Genomic DNA, 15,289 nt, shown 5'->3' on the forward strand with positions numbered 1-15,289 from the left:
AGGCCTGGCAATCTACTTCCAAAAAATCAGCCATTGAAAACCCTGTGGAACACCTCATGGGACTTGGTTCCTTGGTTTGGAGGTTTAGGGTCATGGTTTTATGGGACAGTCCAGTTAATTGGCCTAATATCACATTTAGTGCTTCTGTTCTACCTCCTAGTTCAATGCATAGTGCCTGGGGTCTTAAAAGCTTGAAAGTGGCCAGCAAAGGCATAACAATTGGTTTCTATTTGCCTAGAGCAACAGAGGAAGAAGAGGCAGGAATAGGAGGAGGATATGGAATGTGTGGCTAATTGCCTCCATAAACAACTGCCTCCTTTGCCATGAGACCAGAAGAACTGGATGGTGCCTGGCTACCATTACTGAACACTTTGATCAAAGATTCTGTAGAAGAATCCTGATCAAAAGAGTGAAATTGCAGATCAGAATCTCAAATTCTCATGGACTCCAGACTTTCTGGAGCCATGAAGACTAGATTAACCCCTGAAACTATTGCCCTGAGATAATCTTTAAACCTTAAACCAAAAATATCCTCTGAAGCCTTCTTTAAATAGTTTAGCTTAATTAGTAGGGAATGTTGGCCTTTAGCATCGTGTTCATGTAAGAACTATCTATCTAGGATCAAACTGACAACAGCAACTAGAAAGACTGGATAGGAAACTTAGGGGGGCAGTGAGTTTACGTTAATGGGGAGGAACAACTCGGAAAAGGAGGGTGAGAATTGTCGCACAGCTTGAAGAATGTAATGAATGCCATTGACTTGTACATGTAGAAATGGTTGAACTGGTGTATATTCTGCTGTGTGTAGTCTCAATAACAACAAAAAATAATAAAAAGAAAATCCTATGGAGCACAATTTTATTCTGACACATGTGGGGTCGCCATGAGTCAGAGTCAACTGGTTAACCCCCTAAAGGCAAAGACTCCTGGACTCAGGGAGGGGAGAAGAGGGAAGGAGAGGTCTGGGGCTAATGGGCGGTGTTTCTCTCGCTGCCGACAGCTCTGCTATACCCGGGAGACAAGATCGTTTTCCTGAAAGACCAGGTGCGCCCTATTCGGCAGCCAGGAGGCTACTACTCTGACTTCAAGCTCTTCACTCCGAACCAGTCTCTGCTAAGGTCCCAAGGGACCAGCGTGGCTAAGAAGACTGACAAGCTGAGTCTCAGACCCCTGTCTCCCCACCGTCTGCCTCCTGCCCCCTTGCTGTCCGTCCCCTCAGCCTCGAGGTCGGCACCTGACACACTCAGGGGTTCATGTTCCATGAGGGTCTGTGTCCCTAGGCGGCACACCAGCCTCACCATCACCCCTCACTGGTCAGCCCACCCCTGGCACCTTTCTCAGGGCATGGCCTCCACACCTCAGCACCTGGACAGCTACTCTCCTGACCAGAGTCTAGATGACTTCCAGGTCTCTGGACAAGATGAAAAGGAAAACCGTTTTAGAAAAGTTGGGGATGTCCCTTCACAAATCATGGCCCCTGTGTCAGGCGCCCTGCCGAGGATGGGGGGTGGGAGACAGCCCTGCTCTGCCCTGTAGTCCTGTGGGCAGACACACCCCTTCTCTGGCAAGAGGAGAGTTTGCACCCCTAGGAGGAGAAAAGAACTCTGCCCTGGGGCTGTCCTTGACTCTCAGATCAACCCCAGTCCTCTCTAAGAAAATGGCCCCTTTTAGTAATTCAAAGCCAGGACCACCCAGATTTGAGCCATGGGCAGATTACAAGCTGGCTTTAATGAGAGGCTGCGGGGGGTGCGGGGCGGAGCGGACAGGACAAGGCAGCGTCCCTACTAAGGGATAGGCTCACGGAGGGGGAGGGAGGAGGCAGCTGACCAGACACCTGGGGGTGGGGCTGGCCCCAGCACTCTAGCCCACTGCTTGCTGCCCGTTGGGGTGGCGTGCCCAGATGGCAGGTCTAGGACGTAGCATAACCAAGTGGGAATTAAGCAGGCGTTAAATGAACAAGTTATTTTACTCCCTCGGCCTCAGCATTTTTATCTGTAAATCAGTCACAAGACACAATGAGGATTAGATGAGAAATGCATGTAAACTTCAAAGCACAATGTTTGGCAGATAGCACTTTATCAATGGTTATGGTTGTTGTTATTATTATAATACCCTGTTCCAGTCAGAACTTTCTCAAGTGCAGGTATGGGACCAGGCCTCCAGGTAGGGCCTGTCCACAGCTCTGGCTGCAAAGAGCTGAGTGTGGTCCAGGCTGGGTGGTGGCCTGGAGAGCCCTTTCTGATCACTTAGTGACCCCCTTTTCGACCCAAGGTAGCGGGCACTGATTCCTGGGTCATGAACCCGAGAAGTGGGTGGGAGCCTGGGAAAGGGATTTTTGTCCATCCTTAGGCCACAGCCGTAAAAGATAGAGAGCAGTTCCCTAAGGCAGGGATGGGCATTGGCTTCACCTTGCTCCTTATATTGGGTTGAGGAAGATTCTGAGGCCGGATGCAAGCTTGGTGGGGAAAAGTGCTGTGATTGATTCATGAGGTCTGCCAGACCCAAGGTGTGAATAGTAATTTTCACCATCCTTGTCCTCTGGCAGCGGAAGTGGGAGTCAGAGCCCCCAGAGGGATTCCGATTTAGCAGCTACTGTTTATTAAGTGGAGCCCTGGTGGTGCAGTGGTTAAAAGCTACAGCTGCTAACCAAAATGTTGACAGTTTGAATCCACCAGCCGCTCCTTGGAAACCCTATGGGGCAGTTCTACTCCATCCTAGAGGGTTGCTATGAGTCAGAATTGACTCAACAGCCACAAGTATTTATTAAGCATCTCTCCTAACTACTCCGAGATGCCCCCTTCTGGGAAACGAGGAAATCCAGGCCTGGGTGATGATACTGGGTCTGGGCGACCCAAGCCCCTGGGAGTTCCACTGGAGCCTGGAGGACAGTCAGGGCGTCACCCCAGGTGGAAGAAGTGCTCTTCCAGATAGAGCTCTGCCCCTCCGCCTTCCTCCCCCATTAGCCTGGCTTTCCCTTCTCCTCACAAAATGCCTCTCTCTTCTCCTCTAGGAAAATGCCAAAGAAAATCAAGAAAATACGCTTTAGGGAGTTTGAGGAACTCACCAGGTCTGTAGTTATCATCTAACTCCAGAAGCAGGGAGGGTGGTTCGGAGGGTTGGCTTGGCTTTGGAGGAGGGGCCTAGGACCATGCAGATGCCTACTGAGGAAGCTGGCACCAGACCCCAGCAGGAGGGAGCCCGAGGCACAAACCACAAACAGGATTGATGTCACAGACATCCCATGAAGACTCACACAGCCCCTTTTTGGGCAGAGATCTTGGCCCAGGAATCAACAAGCCTGGATTTGATGTCTGATTTTGCCATTGCCTTGATGTGTGACCTTGGGCAAGGCTTTTTTCTTTGGGCCTCAGTTTCCTCTGCTATCAAATGGGTATGTATATGTATATTTCACAGGGCTGTTACTAGGGTTAAATAACAACACATGAGTCTGAAACTCTTCCCTTTTGGCAATGGAGAACATCGGAAGTGATCCATCCTCAACGAGGGGTCTAGGAGTGCAGCTCAGAGCAACCATAAACCCACTGCCATCGAGTCGACTCCGACCCATAGCAACCCTATAGGACAGAGTAGAATTGCCTCATAGACTTTCCGAGGAGCTCCTGGCAGATTCGAACTGCCGACCTCTCAGTTAGCAGCCATTGCACTTAACCACTATACCACCAGGGTTTCCAAAGCAACCCTAGGGACAGTCTTTGCTAAGTCTCTCTCCTGGTTTAAAAATCCATGTACACGTGTACTCCGCGTTAAATCTGTGCTTGCTTTAAGATAAAAAGTAAAGCTTCTCTTCCCTTACGTCTTCAAGTAAACTCATCTCTAGGAAAGTGGGTTTGGTTTATCCCACGCTTATTCCTGGGGGTACACATACCTGTTTTGGACGCTCCACTTACGGAGAACCAGGGAGGCACTGGGCTGGGTGCTTCACATGTGTTCAACTCATTTTAATCCTCTCACCAACCCTATAATGTAAGTTACTCTTAGCATACCATTTTACAGGAGAGGAAACTGAGGTATAGAAAGGATAACTGTCTTGCTCAGAGTTTCACATCCATTAAGTGATGGAGTAGGGATTTGAACCCAGTTGTACTGTGAACACCACATTAAAGTGCCTCTAGAAAATAGATGGTGTATGCTTAAGATCTTGGGCTGTAATGTTGACGGTATTATGCTGAGTGAAATAAGCCAGATACAAAAAGACGAATATTGCATGATTGCACTCGTATGAGGTATCTAGAAGAGGCAAATTCACAGAGACAGAAAGTAGAACAGAGGTACCAGGGGCTGGGTGGTGGGCGGAGGGAGGGTAGTAGGGAGTTGTTGTTCAATGGGTCCAGAGTTCTTCTCTGGGATGATAAAAAAGATCTGAAAATAGATAACAATGATGGTCACACAACATTGTGAATACTTAACGCTACTGAATTGTACACTCGAAAAATGGTCAATTTTGTGTTTATTTTATCACGAGGCAGCTGATTGGAATTCAGGCCTGTGCTCTGCTACTTACTCAACCTTGGGGAAGTGCCTTAGCCTCTTCGGGCCTCAGTTCCTCACTGGAACTATCCTGAGTACACAGGATAAGAGAACCCACCACACGGAACTGTTGTGAGGACTGAGATACTAAAGTGCTTACCACAGGGCTAAATCTCCACTTGGGTCACAGTTGATTTGCTCCACTGAGAAGGTGCCCCAGCCCTGGCCTGTCCTGCCATGATGTCCTTTCCTGTATCTTCTTGTTCTCCAGGAAGCTGAAGGAGAAGAGGTCCAGTGGTCAGCAGCAAACCCACCCCAACTTCTTCTGGCCGGGCCACCTCCTAGACAAGCTGCGGCTCTATCTGCCGACTGTGGCCACAGACCAGAGTCTGGCACTCTTCAGCCATGTCCAACACCGGCCCCCTGCCTACCCAGCCATGTACCACCCCAACCGCTGGTGGCCCATGAGGAACATGAACTACGTGACCTGTGCCTATTATGATGGCCCCAAGGTCTATTACATCAACTAGAGCAGCCCAGGGCTTGCTGGAACCCAGCCATCCTGTGGCCAGGAGCCAGTGCAGGTAGCGACCCAGAGCTATAGACACAGGAGAGTGTCAAAGAGCCAGATAAAAACAAATAGTTTCAGTGGGATGGCCCCGGGGGCCAGCTCCTTCCAGACCCAAATGGCCCAGTGTCTCAGAGGGTAATGTGTCCAGGGGGAGATGTACAGGTTTTCAGTGTTTCCCTCCCCTCCCCTCTGCCGTTTTGAAATAAACTTCTTGGAGTTTTTTTGCCTGCAGCCCATGACTCAGCTGATGTGATTTCTTGCCCAGGATCTGTGGCCAGAGGGGTGTTTGGAAAGGTGGCCCTTGAGCCTGAGGGGATACAGCAGGCATGTATTTGCTGGGATGCTGACAGGGACACCTGCACAGCACCTCCAGCCTCTCGTCCTGGGATTTCAGCACCCACAGGGAGGCAGCAGGCAGTGCGGGTACCCCTGTGCCCTCCTCGTGAGATGAGATGGTGGCATGCCCCTCACCCACAAAGGCTGTGCCATTTGGGTTGCTGCTTCCAAATCTCTTGGGCCTTTGGAAATCTGGAGGCATCCTCTCTGGCTCACGACTCCGCCCCCCGGCTAACCTACCCGACCCATCAAAATCTTTTCCTTCTGCACATCAAATGGGCTGCCTTAGCAACCTGCTTCCATGCTGTGCCTCCCTCCCGACTTCCCGCAGCCTGTGAGATAAGCAGGATTCATTAGGCGTGGTGTGTCCCAGTACAGGAGGCATTGGTGGTTTAGTGGTATAATTCTTGTCTTCCATGCAGGGCATCCTCATGCACAGCCACCTGCTGTCAGTGGAGGCTTGTGTGTCTATGAGAATGAACAGGTTTCAGTGGAGCTTCCAGACAATGATGGAGTAGGAATACAATCTACTACTTCCCTATGGATTGCGAGGGCCAATCTGCATCCTATCATTGCCAAATGTATGACCTTGGACAAGACATTGCATTTCGCTGGGTCTCCTCAAACCCCTATTCCTCTGCCTTACAACCTGAAGAGTTGTCATCGCTCAGTCTCTTTCCTTTTCACCTCCAATTCAATCTACACAATCCGGTTTCACTCCTGTCCTACTCTCTTCCAAGGTCACTCATTATTTTGTTGTGCAATCAAGGGGAATTTTTTTCTCCTGAAATCTGATTTTCACAATTATCTTAAAGATAAATGCAAAGCAAAACAAACTAAGAGCAACAAATAACGAGGCAGACTAGTCTAATGGCTGGAGACAGATCTCCAAACTTCAATTTTCACATATGTAAATGGAAGAAAAACCCCGGTGGCATAGTGGTTAAAGGGCTACGGCTGCTAACCAAAATGTCGGCAATTCGAATCCACCAGGTGCTCCTTGGAAACTCTATGGGGCAGTTCTACTCTGTTCTATAGGGTTGCTATGAGTTGGAATTGACTTTATGGCAACAGGTTTGGTTGGGTTTTAAATGGGAGAAATAACAATTACCTCGTAGAACTGGATATTAAGTACCCATTGAATGTTAGCTGTTATCTTCTCATTATTATTATATATAAATTCACTTGAGTTACAGAGTCTCTGTTTGTTCCAAGGAGCCCTGGTGGGACAGTGGTTAAAGCACTTGGCTGCTAACCAAAACGTCGGAGCGGTTGGAACCCACCAGCCCCTCCACGGGAGAAAGATGTGACAGTAGGCTTCCTACAGCCTTGGAAATCCTACGGGGCAGTTCTACTTTGTCCTATAGGGTCGCTATGAGTCGGAACAGACTCACTGGGTTTGTTTGTCGATGGGTTTGGGTTTGTTCCACCCTTGCCACTAGGAGGCGCACTTCGCACTTCTGGATCGTAGAAACGCTGGCGGAAATAGCCTAAAAGCTGAATTATCCTCGAGAGACACGGCTTCAACTGCTGGCGGAAGTAAATGCCATACTGGGTCTTAAAAGCTTAAAAGGAATTCCAAATTTTCTACCTGATGCCAACAGCAAGTATGATAAATTTTCAGCACGTTGATAGATATGTGTATAAGAAAACATAGGTATCTATCGGCATTTTCTCGCAGCATTATTTATCTGGCGTTTAGTTTTTTTGTTGACGGACCCGGAGCCGGAAGCGCTTGCCTTTCCCTTGCCAGGACCCAGAGGTTAAGTCCCATCAGTCCTTGCGCCCCACCTTCCCTTCTTTTCCTCGGCGCTGCCTACGGAGGTGGCGGCCATCTCCTGCCGGTGAGTCTCAATCGTTGGCCATCCGCGTCTCTGCGGTGTGCATCTGGTCCCCCTGCCCCCTGGTGAGGCGGCCTCCCTTTTCGGGCGGTTGTTTAGGTGGGCATTGTGCTTGTCTGCTGGCCGGAGCGGGGACAGGAACATTGGGCCCGGGTCGTGATGGGGTTCCGCTTTTAGGGCCGCTCACCTACCTACGGAGTCCACCTGGGGTCAGTCAGCGCTGTAGACATCTTGTTTCAGCCCTGGCGGCGCAGAGCCGGGGCCAGGCCAAGAGAACATCTCGGGCAATGGAGCGACCGGGGGTAACCGGTCTAGCGGCCCCAGTCTTGGATCCTCCGGACACCGCGCGGATCCTTATATGCCGCAGCCCGAAATACCCTCCCGGCCGGTCTCGGGCCCTGGGGGCCGCCGCTGCGGTGGGACTGTCAAAGACGAACTGCCAGTCGTCTCGTTCAGTTAACAAATTCTCATAGTGGGTCAGGACCAAATTGCGGCCTTGCCTTCGAGGATATCATGGTCTTAGGGGAAGAAGTCGTTCGTTTGTTGAACAAATGTTCGTTGAGCACCAGCTGTGCGCCAGAAAAAAAAAGGTTGTTGGCTGTGAAGAAAGCAAAAAGGTGCTACAGTATGGGTTAGTGGGGAAGACCACCTTGAAGGAGGATACCTTTAAGGCAATCCTGGGATGATCTCCAGGTAGAACAACAGTATATCCAGAGGCCTTTGGGCATTTTAGGAGTTTATCATGGTCGCGCGTATGCTTCGAGAACATCGCAGAGTAACAGCATCCTAGGGGAATTAAAAATCTCTTAATTGGACATTTACTTAGTGCCCGGCACTGTGCAAGATTTAGCGTGTAGTATCTACATGTTACAGGTGAGAAAACTGAGGTTTGGGTTTAAGTAGATTGCCCAAAATCCATACAAAAGGAAATTGAATCATCTGGGGGTTGGGATACTTTGTGGGGTGGGATTTGGTGCTACTTGCATTCTTTCTTGGTCTCTGGATGAGGTCCCCCTGACCTCCCAAGATCGCATCTGGAGAATAACTAGTATTCTGCCAGCTTCGGACACGGGAGGAAAAGCAAGCCTGTCAGAGACCCATTCCATTCCCAGTTTGCTCAGTAGCTGGTGATTGGAAGATACTCTGCAACAGTACTCAAGCTATGGGTAGGAAAGCCTCCTTCCTAGACACACTTTTGACATGGGCCTACCTCTTTCTTGAAGGCATCATGGCTGCCCTCAGACCCCTGGTGAAGCCCAAGATCGTCAAAAAGAGAACGAAGAAGTTCATCCGGCACCAGTCAGACCGTTATGTCAAAATTAAGGTATGTGGCCCTGGGATGGAAATAAACATTGGGATGAAGGACCAAACCAGACTTCTTAATGGTTGAGTTGATTCTGACTCAGCGATTCTGTAGAACAGAGTAGAACTGCCCCAGAGGGTTTCTGAGGAGGGACTGGTGGATTTGAACTGCCGGCCTTTGGGTTAGCAGCAGAGCTCTTAACCACTACACCACTAGGGCTTCGGGGTGAAGAAGGGGGTTCATAAATAGACTGTTGTGTTTCTGATGTCACATAAAGTAGTCGGAAAATTACCTTTGGCAAGTGAACCGTTTCCAGGTTTGTGGAAGAGCTCTGTGGAAGAGCTCTCTGGAGAAACCCTGGTCTCCCTTAGTCTTACTGGCACTCAGTCTCTTGATGTGTAAATTACGTTTGCATTTAAATAAGGGGGACACTTGGCTGTTTAGAAGTGGCAAACTCACCAGTCCTCCTCTGGAGAAGGATGTGGCAGTGTACTTCCATAAAGATTACAGCCTTGGAAACTATGGGACCCTTCTACTCTGTCCTGTAGGATTGCTATGAGCTGGAATCAACTTGACAGCAATGGGTTTGGTTTTGGTTTTGATAGGACTTTGTATCATGGGTATCCTGTGGCCTTAGCATGAGGAATAGATTGTTCTTATTTTATAGATGAGAAAAATCAGGTCCTAAATAAAGTGGTGAAATATATTACCTAGTGACAACTATTATTAGGTATATTTCCATTTTAGTTGAAGCTTTTTCCCCTGAAAGGAAAAATTGGCACTCTGCACAGACATTCAACCACCGGTGTGTTATTTCTTCCAGCGTAACTGGCGCAAGCCCAGAGGCATCGACAACAGGGTGCGGAGAAGATTTAAGGGCCAGATCTTGATGCCCAACATTGGTTACGGGAGCAACAAGAAAACAAAGCACATGCTGCCCAGCGGCTTCCGGAAGTTCCTGGTCCACAATGTCAAGGAGCTGGAAGTGCTGCTGATGTGCAACAAGTGAGTCGGGTAGCATCTTTGGGCACAAGGTTCAGAAGCCTGCGTCTGGGGGCAGCTGCGTGTGGGCCATTTGGCAGGGACTCTGGAGTCTCTTGGTATGCATTTGGAGGAGCTGCGTATTCTGAGGAAATCTGAAGTAGTTTCTTGCACCAGGAACTTAGAGAGTGCTTATCTTAGAGAGTGCTTATCGGGGCTTCAGAATGTTTTCTTTGCTGGAGAAGGGGAGACTTGTCCTCTAAAGTGCAGAGACCCAAGACCAGGAAAGGGGACATCACTTGACATCACAAACACTGCAGTATATTTTTGACAGTCATTTCTAGAACAGTGGTTTACTTGTGTGGGTGGTCAAGGGAGAAGATCAGAGGTAGCCTCAGACCTAATGGGCACTTGAGCCTCGGGTACAGCAGGGGGTATCTTCAGAATGCTGTAGGAACAAAGGGGTTGCTTCCTGTTTGGGGCAGGAGGGTTTTAGAGCTGAATGTGATCTGAGGCAGAAAAAAGCAGCAAGACTTTCAGGCAGAAAAAACAGCTTATGTAAGAGTACAGCGATGGAAATGTGCATGGAGGGTTCACAGCAAGTTACTTGTAGGTGTTTTGAGCAGTTAGATACTTGATGAACTCAGTGTATGAGAGACTTCAGGGTCTGCTGGGCCACATGTCACCCAGGCTGAAAAACTAGGGCAGTGGAGTGAGAAAGGATTCAAAAGATTTTCCATGGGAGATGATTTAGGCACTTTACATGCCTCTGAATTGGAGGGAGTGGTCTTTCTTGGTTAAGGAGAGAGCAGTTCATTTTCCTCCCTTACTGGTGAATTGATGCTGACAAGCCGCATTCACCCAGTAAATTAGGAAGGACACAGCCAGAGCATGCCTAATAACATCTTTGTGTTTACAAAAATCTTTTTATCTACAGTGGTTGTAGGCACAACAAAGACGAACAAAATCACCATTCTGACTTTTAAGGAAACTTTGGAAATGCCTTTTAGAGACAGTGTATGAATTGGTGTTAGATGCCCGAACCACCGACAGGGGGGTTACGATAGAAAGATGGATGCCGTGTATGCCTGTTGTGCAGCAAAATGCCCATGCTTCGTCTGTAGCAGGGCTGGCACGCCAGCGTGCTGCTGAGGGCTGCGAACATGCGTTCAGGGCTGCTTGGCGGTGTGCGTCTTGCTGTAAAAACACTGTCGGTGATCTGGTTCACATAAGGTCCATTTCTGCACATTTATCCTTAAATAGCTGAAAAAAGGGAAAGCACACGGTTGTTAAAGCAGTAGCTGAACAGTTGGGAACAACTTGAAGGTATATTGCAACAGATGAGACATTCTGTATCTATTAAAGGTGATGGTAATGTAGCAGTACGAGAACTGCCCAGGCAGGGGGAAAGTATTTCACGTGTTACGTAAATGTGATTTTGATCATTAAATGTGCATGTGGACAAGGACCAGGAGTGGTGGTTGTGAGCGACAGTCTAGTTGGTTCTGAGTCAGCAACCCTGTGTACAATGAGCGAAACACTGCCCAGTCTGGCGCCATCCCCACAGTCTTTGCTATGTTTGAGCCTATGGTTGGAGCCACATGGCTGAAGGGTTTTCCTCTCTTTTTCACTGATCCTCTACTTTTACGGAGCATGATGTCCTTCTCCAGGGACTGGTACCTCCTGATAACATGTCTAAAGTATCAGGAGGCAAAGTCACACCATTCTCACTTCTAAGGAGTATTCTGGGTGTACATCTTCCAAGACAGATCTGACCTGTTCATTTTGGCAGTCCATGATATATTCAATATTCTTTGCCAAAACCGTAATTCAAAGGCATCAATTCTTCAGTCTCCCTTATTCGTTGCGCAGCTCTTGCATGCATACGAGGGGATTGAAAATAACCAGGGTCAGGTGAACCTTAGTCCCCAAAGTGACATCTTTGCTTCTTTATTTTTTTGAAACATTTTTAAAGAGTTAAAGGACTGGGGGAAGGCCGGTTAAAAACCAAAAGATGAAAAGTGTAATGCGGCTTGAGTCTTTTCTGGAAGTAGATGATGGAAACATTAAAAAATACAGCTACTTTGAACTTGAATTGTACTCTGTGTGAAATGAAACATTCCGGATGTGCTCGTCTCTTGCTGTTAAAAGCCATTTTTCTCTCGGAGCTCTTGAGAACTGTATGCCCCGTCCTCGTTGAGGCACCCTGAACAATCTTCTCTTGTGCCATTGCTCTAGGGGCAAAGCCTGTTCTTAAGCCACTGTCAGTCACCTCTTCACTGAAAGGAGCTCATTTAGCCACATTCAGCCAACTTGTTGCCAAACTGGGATGGGGCAGTTGCCTTAGAGTTGTGAGGAATGAATGAGTAGTAACTGGCACAGGGTAGGTACTGAAGAAATGTTAGGCATTGCTGCTGCCAAGGCAATGTTACTTCTCCTTCCAACTTGAATTGTGTCCTAAGCAATCAGACAAGTGAAATGCCTGTGGTTTGGGGCTGGGTAGCCCTTAGCTTGATACTCACTGTTGGATTCTGCTCCTGGTCACTTTGTTGTTGTTAGATGCCACGGAGTTGGTTCCAACTCACAGCAACCCTGTGTACAACAGGACAAACACTGTGCCATCCTCACAGTCATTACTGTGTTCGAGCCTGTTGTTGCATTCGGTCTGCCTGGTCACCTTATAGAGAGTTCTGAGTTTTCCACGGGAGAGTCCAAGCTCCTTGGAACTCCAGATTAGTCAGGAGGACTGTGGCTGAGGCCTCTGAACCTGGAGCCTGAGACAGGGTCGTCCTGGCCTGTCTACTGCTGCTACGTGGTTTGGGAGTACATACCCCTTTCTTGGGGTGTGTAAGTCTCATTCAGCAGCCATGTAACCCTGCACCCAGCCTGTGACTCTGGAGTGGAAGCTGTGGACTCCCAGCCTGATCCTTCCTGTGTGTGCACTCAGAGCTGGCCTGCTCCTCACCAGCTTACTCTGTTTTCTTCCAGATCTTACTGTGCTGAGATTGCGCACAATGTTTCCTCCAAGAACCGCAAAGCCATCGTGGAAAGAGCAGCCCAGCTGGCCATCAGAGTCACCAATCCCAACGCCAGGCTGCGCAGCGAAGAAAATGAATAGACAGCTCATTTGCAAGTTTTATTTGTGCTAAATAAAACCATAAAAACCCTGCCATCTGGTATTTTTCTCGACTTGATCTTAGTTTTCCATTTCTTGACTATGATAGCTTGTCAACAGAGATTGTTCTTTTCCCTTCGGAGAAGAGGCTCATAAAGGGCATTTGATCCTTCTGCAGGGAACATGACCTCAGGTACCCAGACTTATAGCCCTGGCCTGCTCCAGTTGTGTGGGCAAAGAACATGGACTTCGCCATCAGACCCAAATAAGTTTCAAGACACTTGGCCTCATTTTATAAAGTGTGGTTCTTGTGAGGACTGAAAAAGAGTACATGAAAGGATCCAGATGAATCTCTCTCTTAGCTCTTGAATTCTTACAGGGTGCCAAGGTAGCTTTTGTCCTTAGAAAATACACAGCTTGATAACATCCAAACCCCCTTTTTATATGACCGGTCTTGGGTGTTTGAACATAGCCTTCTGTCTCCTGTAGATCATCCCCTTCCCAGCTTGCTTCTTTAGGCATGACTTAACAGTCTTCCAAGATGAGGATCAGTTTAACACTCGGTTAATTAAGCTGCAGCCCTAAAACTTCTTAGACAACAAAAAAGCTAAAATTTAGTGTCATGTTAACTATAAGGTTACAACCTAAGGCATGACTGCTTTTCGAAATAATGGTTTTAATTGGCAGTATAGGTCACAACAAATGCGGCATGTGGTACTCCAAAGGCTGAGAAATGCTTACAGGATGTTTTTGTTCTCAGCATCCTTGTCAGTCTGGCAGAAATAGTTCATTGATATATTACACATACACCTTTTTGTAGAGAGCTGGCCGGGACTGGATTAGATCTTTCAGACCCTTAGGGCCAGTACGTAACGGCTTGCCAGTTGGCTGCCTCGTACTGAAACCTCGTCTTAAACATCGGATTTTCATGATGCTTTTAAGTGGATTTGGGAAGTGTACTGAAGAGTGTAGCTACTAAAAACTAGGGAGGAGAAATTGTGAGACAATAGTAACAAGTAATTTTTAGCATCTTTTTTTATTAACCTGGGACATCACAGAAAATACTTTGGCCTATCACTTTTTGTGTCCTCAGTACTAAAATCTAGAAGTGACACGTTCAAAACCTTCCTCAGGACAAGCACAGCTGGTTATGCCTGGGCCGAGACACGAAGGGTGATTAGATTTGTACTTTTCCTTTGCACTTTCCCGTTTTCTCCCGATGTGCTACATGAGAAACTAGAAAAACAGGTCAAGCCTGGCCAACACCCTACCCCACCTATTTCACCTGCTAGCAAAAAACCCTTAACCTACCTCCAAATTTGATTCATCACGGCCAGTTAGGAGTAAAGCAATTTGAAGTCTAAAAGGTGAGTAACTCAGGTATGTGAATTGGTTTTCAAGGTGCCCAACCAGGGCACTCGTTTTTGACATTTCAGATTCCAGATCAAGTACAATGAAAAAAGGGAAGTGTGAGTGACAAATTTGAGACACTAGTAAGAAGGAAGCTCAGCCCACTGCCTCTTAACCTTTGACAGCTGTAGGTACAGCATATTTCTAATACTAGTTAGTACTTCAGGAGGCAGGGACCCCCCCAGTTTGAAGGAACCAGACTGACTATGGAGAGAGCATATATGTGCGGAAGGGCTTGGAAAAACGTCCTCACCCTATTGCATTATGGCCATCCTGAGTTACAGGACCCAACTGTTGGCAGCCTCCAGTTCTGGCGGGGGCCTGCTGGTTGCGGTCCTTAGAGAAGGCACTGTGAGCCTGACCAGTTGCAGGGGGGCTCCCGGGGAGATGAGAAGGCAAAGTAGAGGCCTGTGGTCTGCGGTAGGCCCCTCTTCAGAGTACGGCCCCCTGAGGGCTACGGGAGGACTAGCTGAGCTCCATTGAGTCTGTGCTGGGGGGTGAAGTGGAATCCTTCTGGATGCTTTCAAAGAGGGCTGCTAGTTCGGGGTTGGATCGGATTTGGGAAGAGAAGTCGGCCATGATGGGGCTTTTGCCTACTGCGGGGATGGTCAGCAGGGCGGCCACTGCCCTCATCGCCGAGCGCTTCAGTTCATCTTGCTTCTCAAACTCCTGTTTGACGGAACCGGCTTTGACCTAAAGTGGAAGCAGAATGGAAGACCGAGTCCATCTTGATCCTTGATCACGCCTGGCCCCGCACCACAGCCTACGCACTGGTCCTGGGCCTCCTCTCTCCCCCACCTGTAGTCTGCCCCACCCAGGAGCTTGAGCACCTTCAATGCCATCTCGATGCTCCCCTGCTTCAGGCTCCTAGGGCTCCAGCCTCACTGACTTGCTCCTTCAACTTGGCTCTTTCCCCCCTGGGCTTTTGCCCTTGTTTCCCCCAGATAATGGTTCTCTGTCAGTTTGTGTCACCTAAGGGGCCTCTAACCAGCCAATCTAAATTGCCTTCCCTCCATTTATTTTATCTTTTTTAATAATTTGGTAGTGACAGTTGCAGTAAATCAATTTCTTGTCTTTCCGCTGACAGCTGGGATCCTAGCTTCAGTTATTGTGCTTTTAACAGGCTCCTAGACTTGACTTGATGAAAGGAATCAATTGATGTCTTCTAGCTCACTCAAGTCTCTGCCTTTGCAACCAATTCTACAAATGTAGCTGGAGAATTAACATCTGAGACCTCATGTGGT

The 15,289-nt window shown here is 48.3% G+C and overlaps 3 protein-coding genes and 1 non-coding gene across 8 annotated transcripts in view; 3 read left to right on the forward strand and 1 right to left on the reverse strand.

The window, feature by feature from the left end:
• Positions 1-5,290, forward strand: part of EFCAB12 (EF-hand calcium binding domain 12) — a 30,822-nt gene extending 25,532 nt beyond the window's left edge. For 3 of the 4 annotated variants that reach the window (XM_023547890.2, XM_023547888.2, XM_023547889.2), the window contains one exon: positions 1,001-3,011. In XM_023547890.2, the coding sequence (XP_023403658.2) occupies positions 1,001-1,536 (536 nt within the window). In that variant the 3' untranslated portion in view covers positions 1,537-3,011. Of the gene's footprint in view, positions 1-1,000; positions 3,068-4,759 lie in introns of those variants that run through there. The other variant, XM_010589952.3, reaches the window with a different exon arrangement.
• Positions 5,291-7,121: 1,831 nt separating this feature from the next.
• On the forward strand, positions 7,122-12,689 carry RPL32 (ribosomal protein L32). The gene is made up of 4 exons (XM_064274859.1): positions 7,122-7,239; positions 8,460-8,560; positions 9,363-9,544; positions 12,509-12,689. Exons 2-4 carry the CDS (start codon positions 8,465-8,467, stop codon positions 12,636-12,638), a joined length of 408 nt encoding a protein of 135 aa, XP_064130929.1. The 5' UTR covers positions 7,122-7,239; positions 8,460-8,464; the 3' UTR covers positions 12,639-12,689.
• On the forward strand, positions 8,253-8,390 carry LOC111750641 (small nucleolar RNA SNORA7). The gene has a single exon (XR_002785743.1). It is a non-coding gene; the product is annotated as a small nucleolar RNA SNORA7 (small nucleolar RNA).
• A 656-nt stretch (positions 12,690-13,345) lies between the features above and the next one.
• Positions 13,346-15,289, reverse strand: part of CAND2 (cullin associated and neddylation dissociated 2 (putative)) — a 43,256-nt gene continuing 41,312 nt past the window's right edge. For both annotated transcript variants that reach the window (XM_010589956.3, XM_064274858.1), the window contains one exon: positions 13,346-14,738. In XM_010589956.3, the coding sequence (XP_010588258.2) occupies positions 14,511-14,738 (228 nt within the window). In that variant the 3' untranslated portion in view covers positions 13,346-14,510. The remainder of the gene's footprint in view (positions 14,739-15,289) is intronic.

The sequence above is a fragment of the Loxodonta africana genome, chromosome 22 (assembly GCF_030014295.1).
Source record: "Loxodonta africana isolate mLoxAfr1 chromosome 22, mLoxAfr1.hap2, whole genome shotgun sequence".
Taxonomy (NCBI): Eukaryota; Metazoa; Chordata; class Mammalia; order Proboscidea; family Elephantidae; genus Loxodonta; species Loxodonta africana.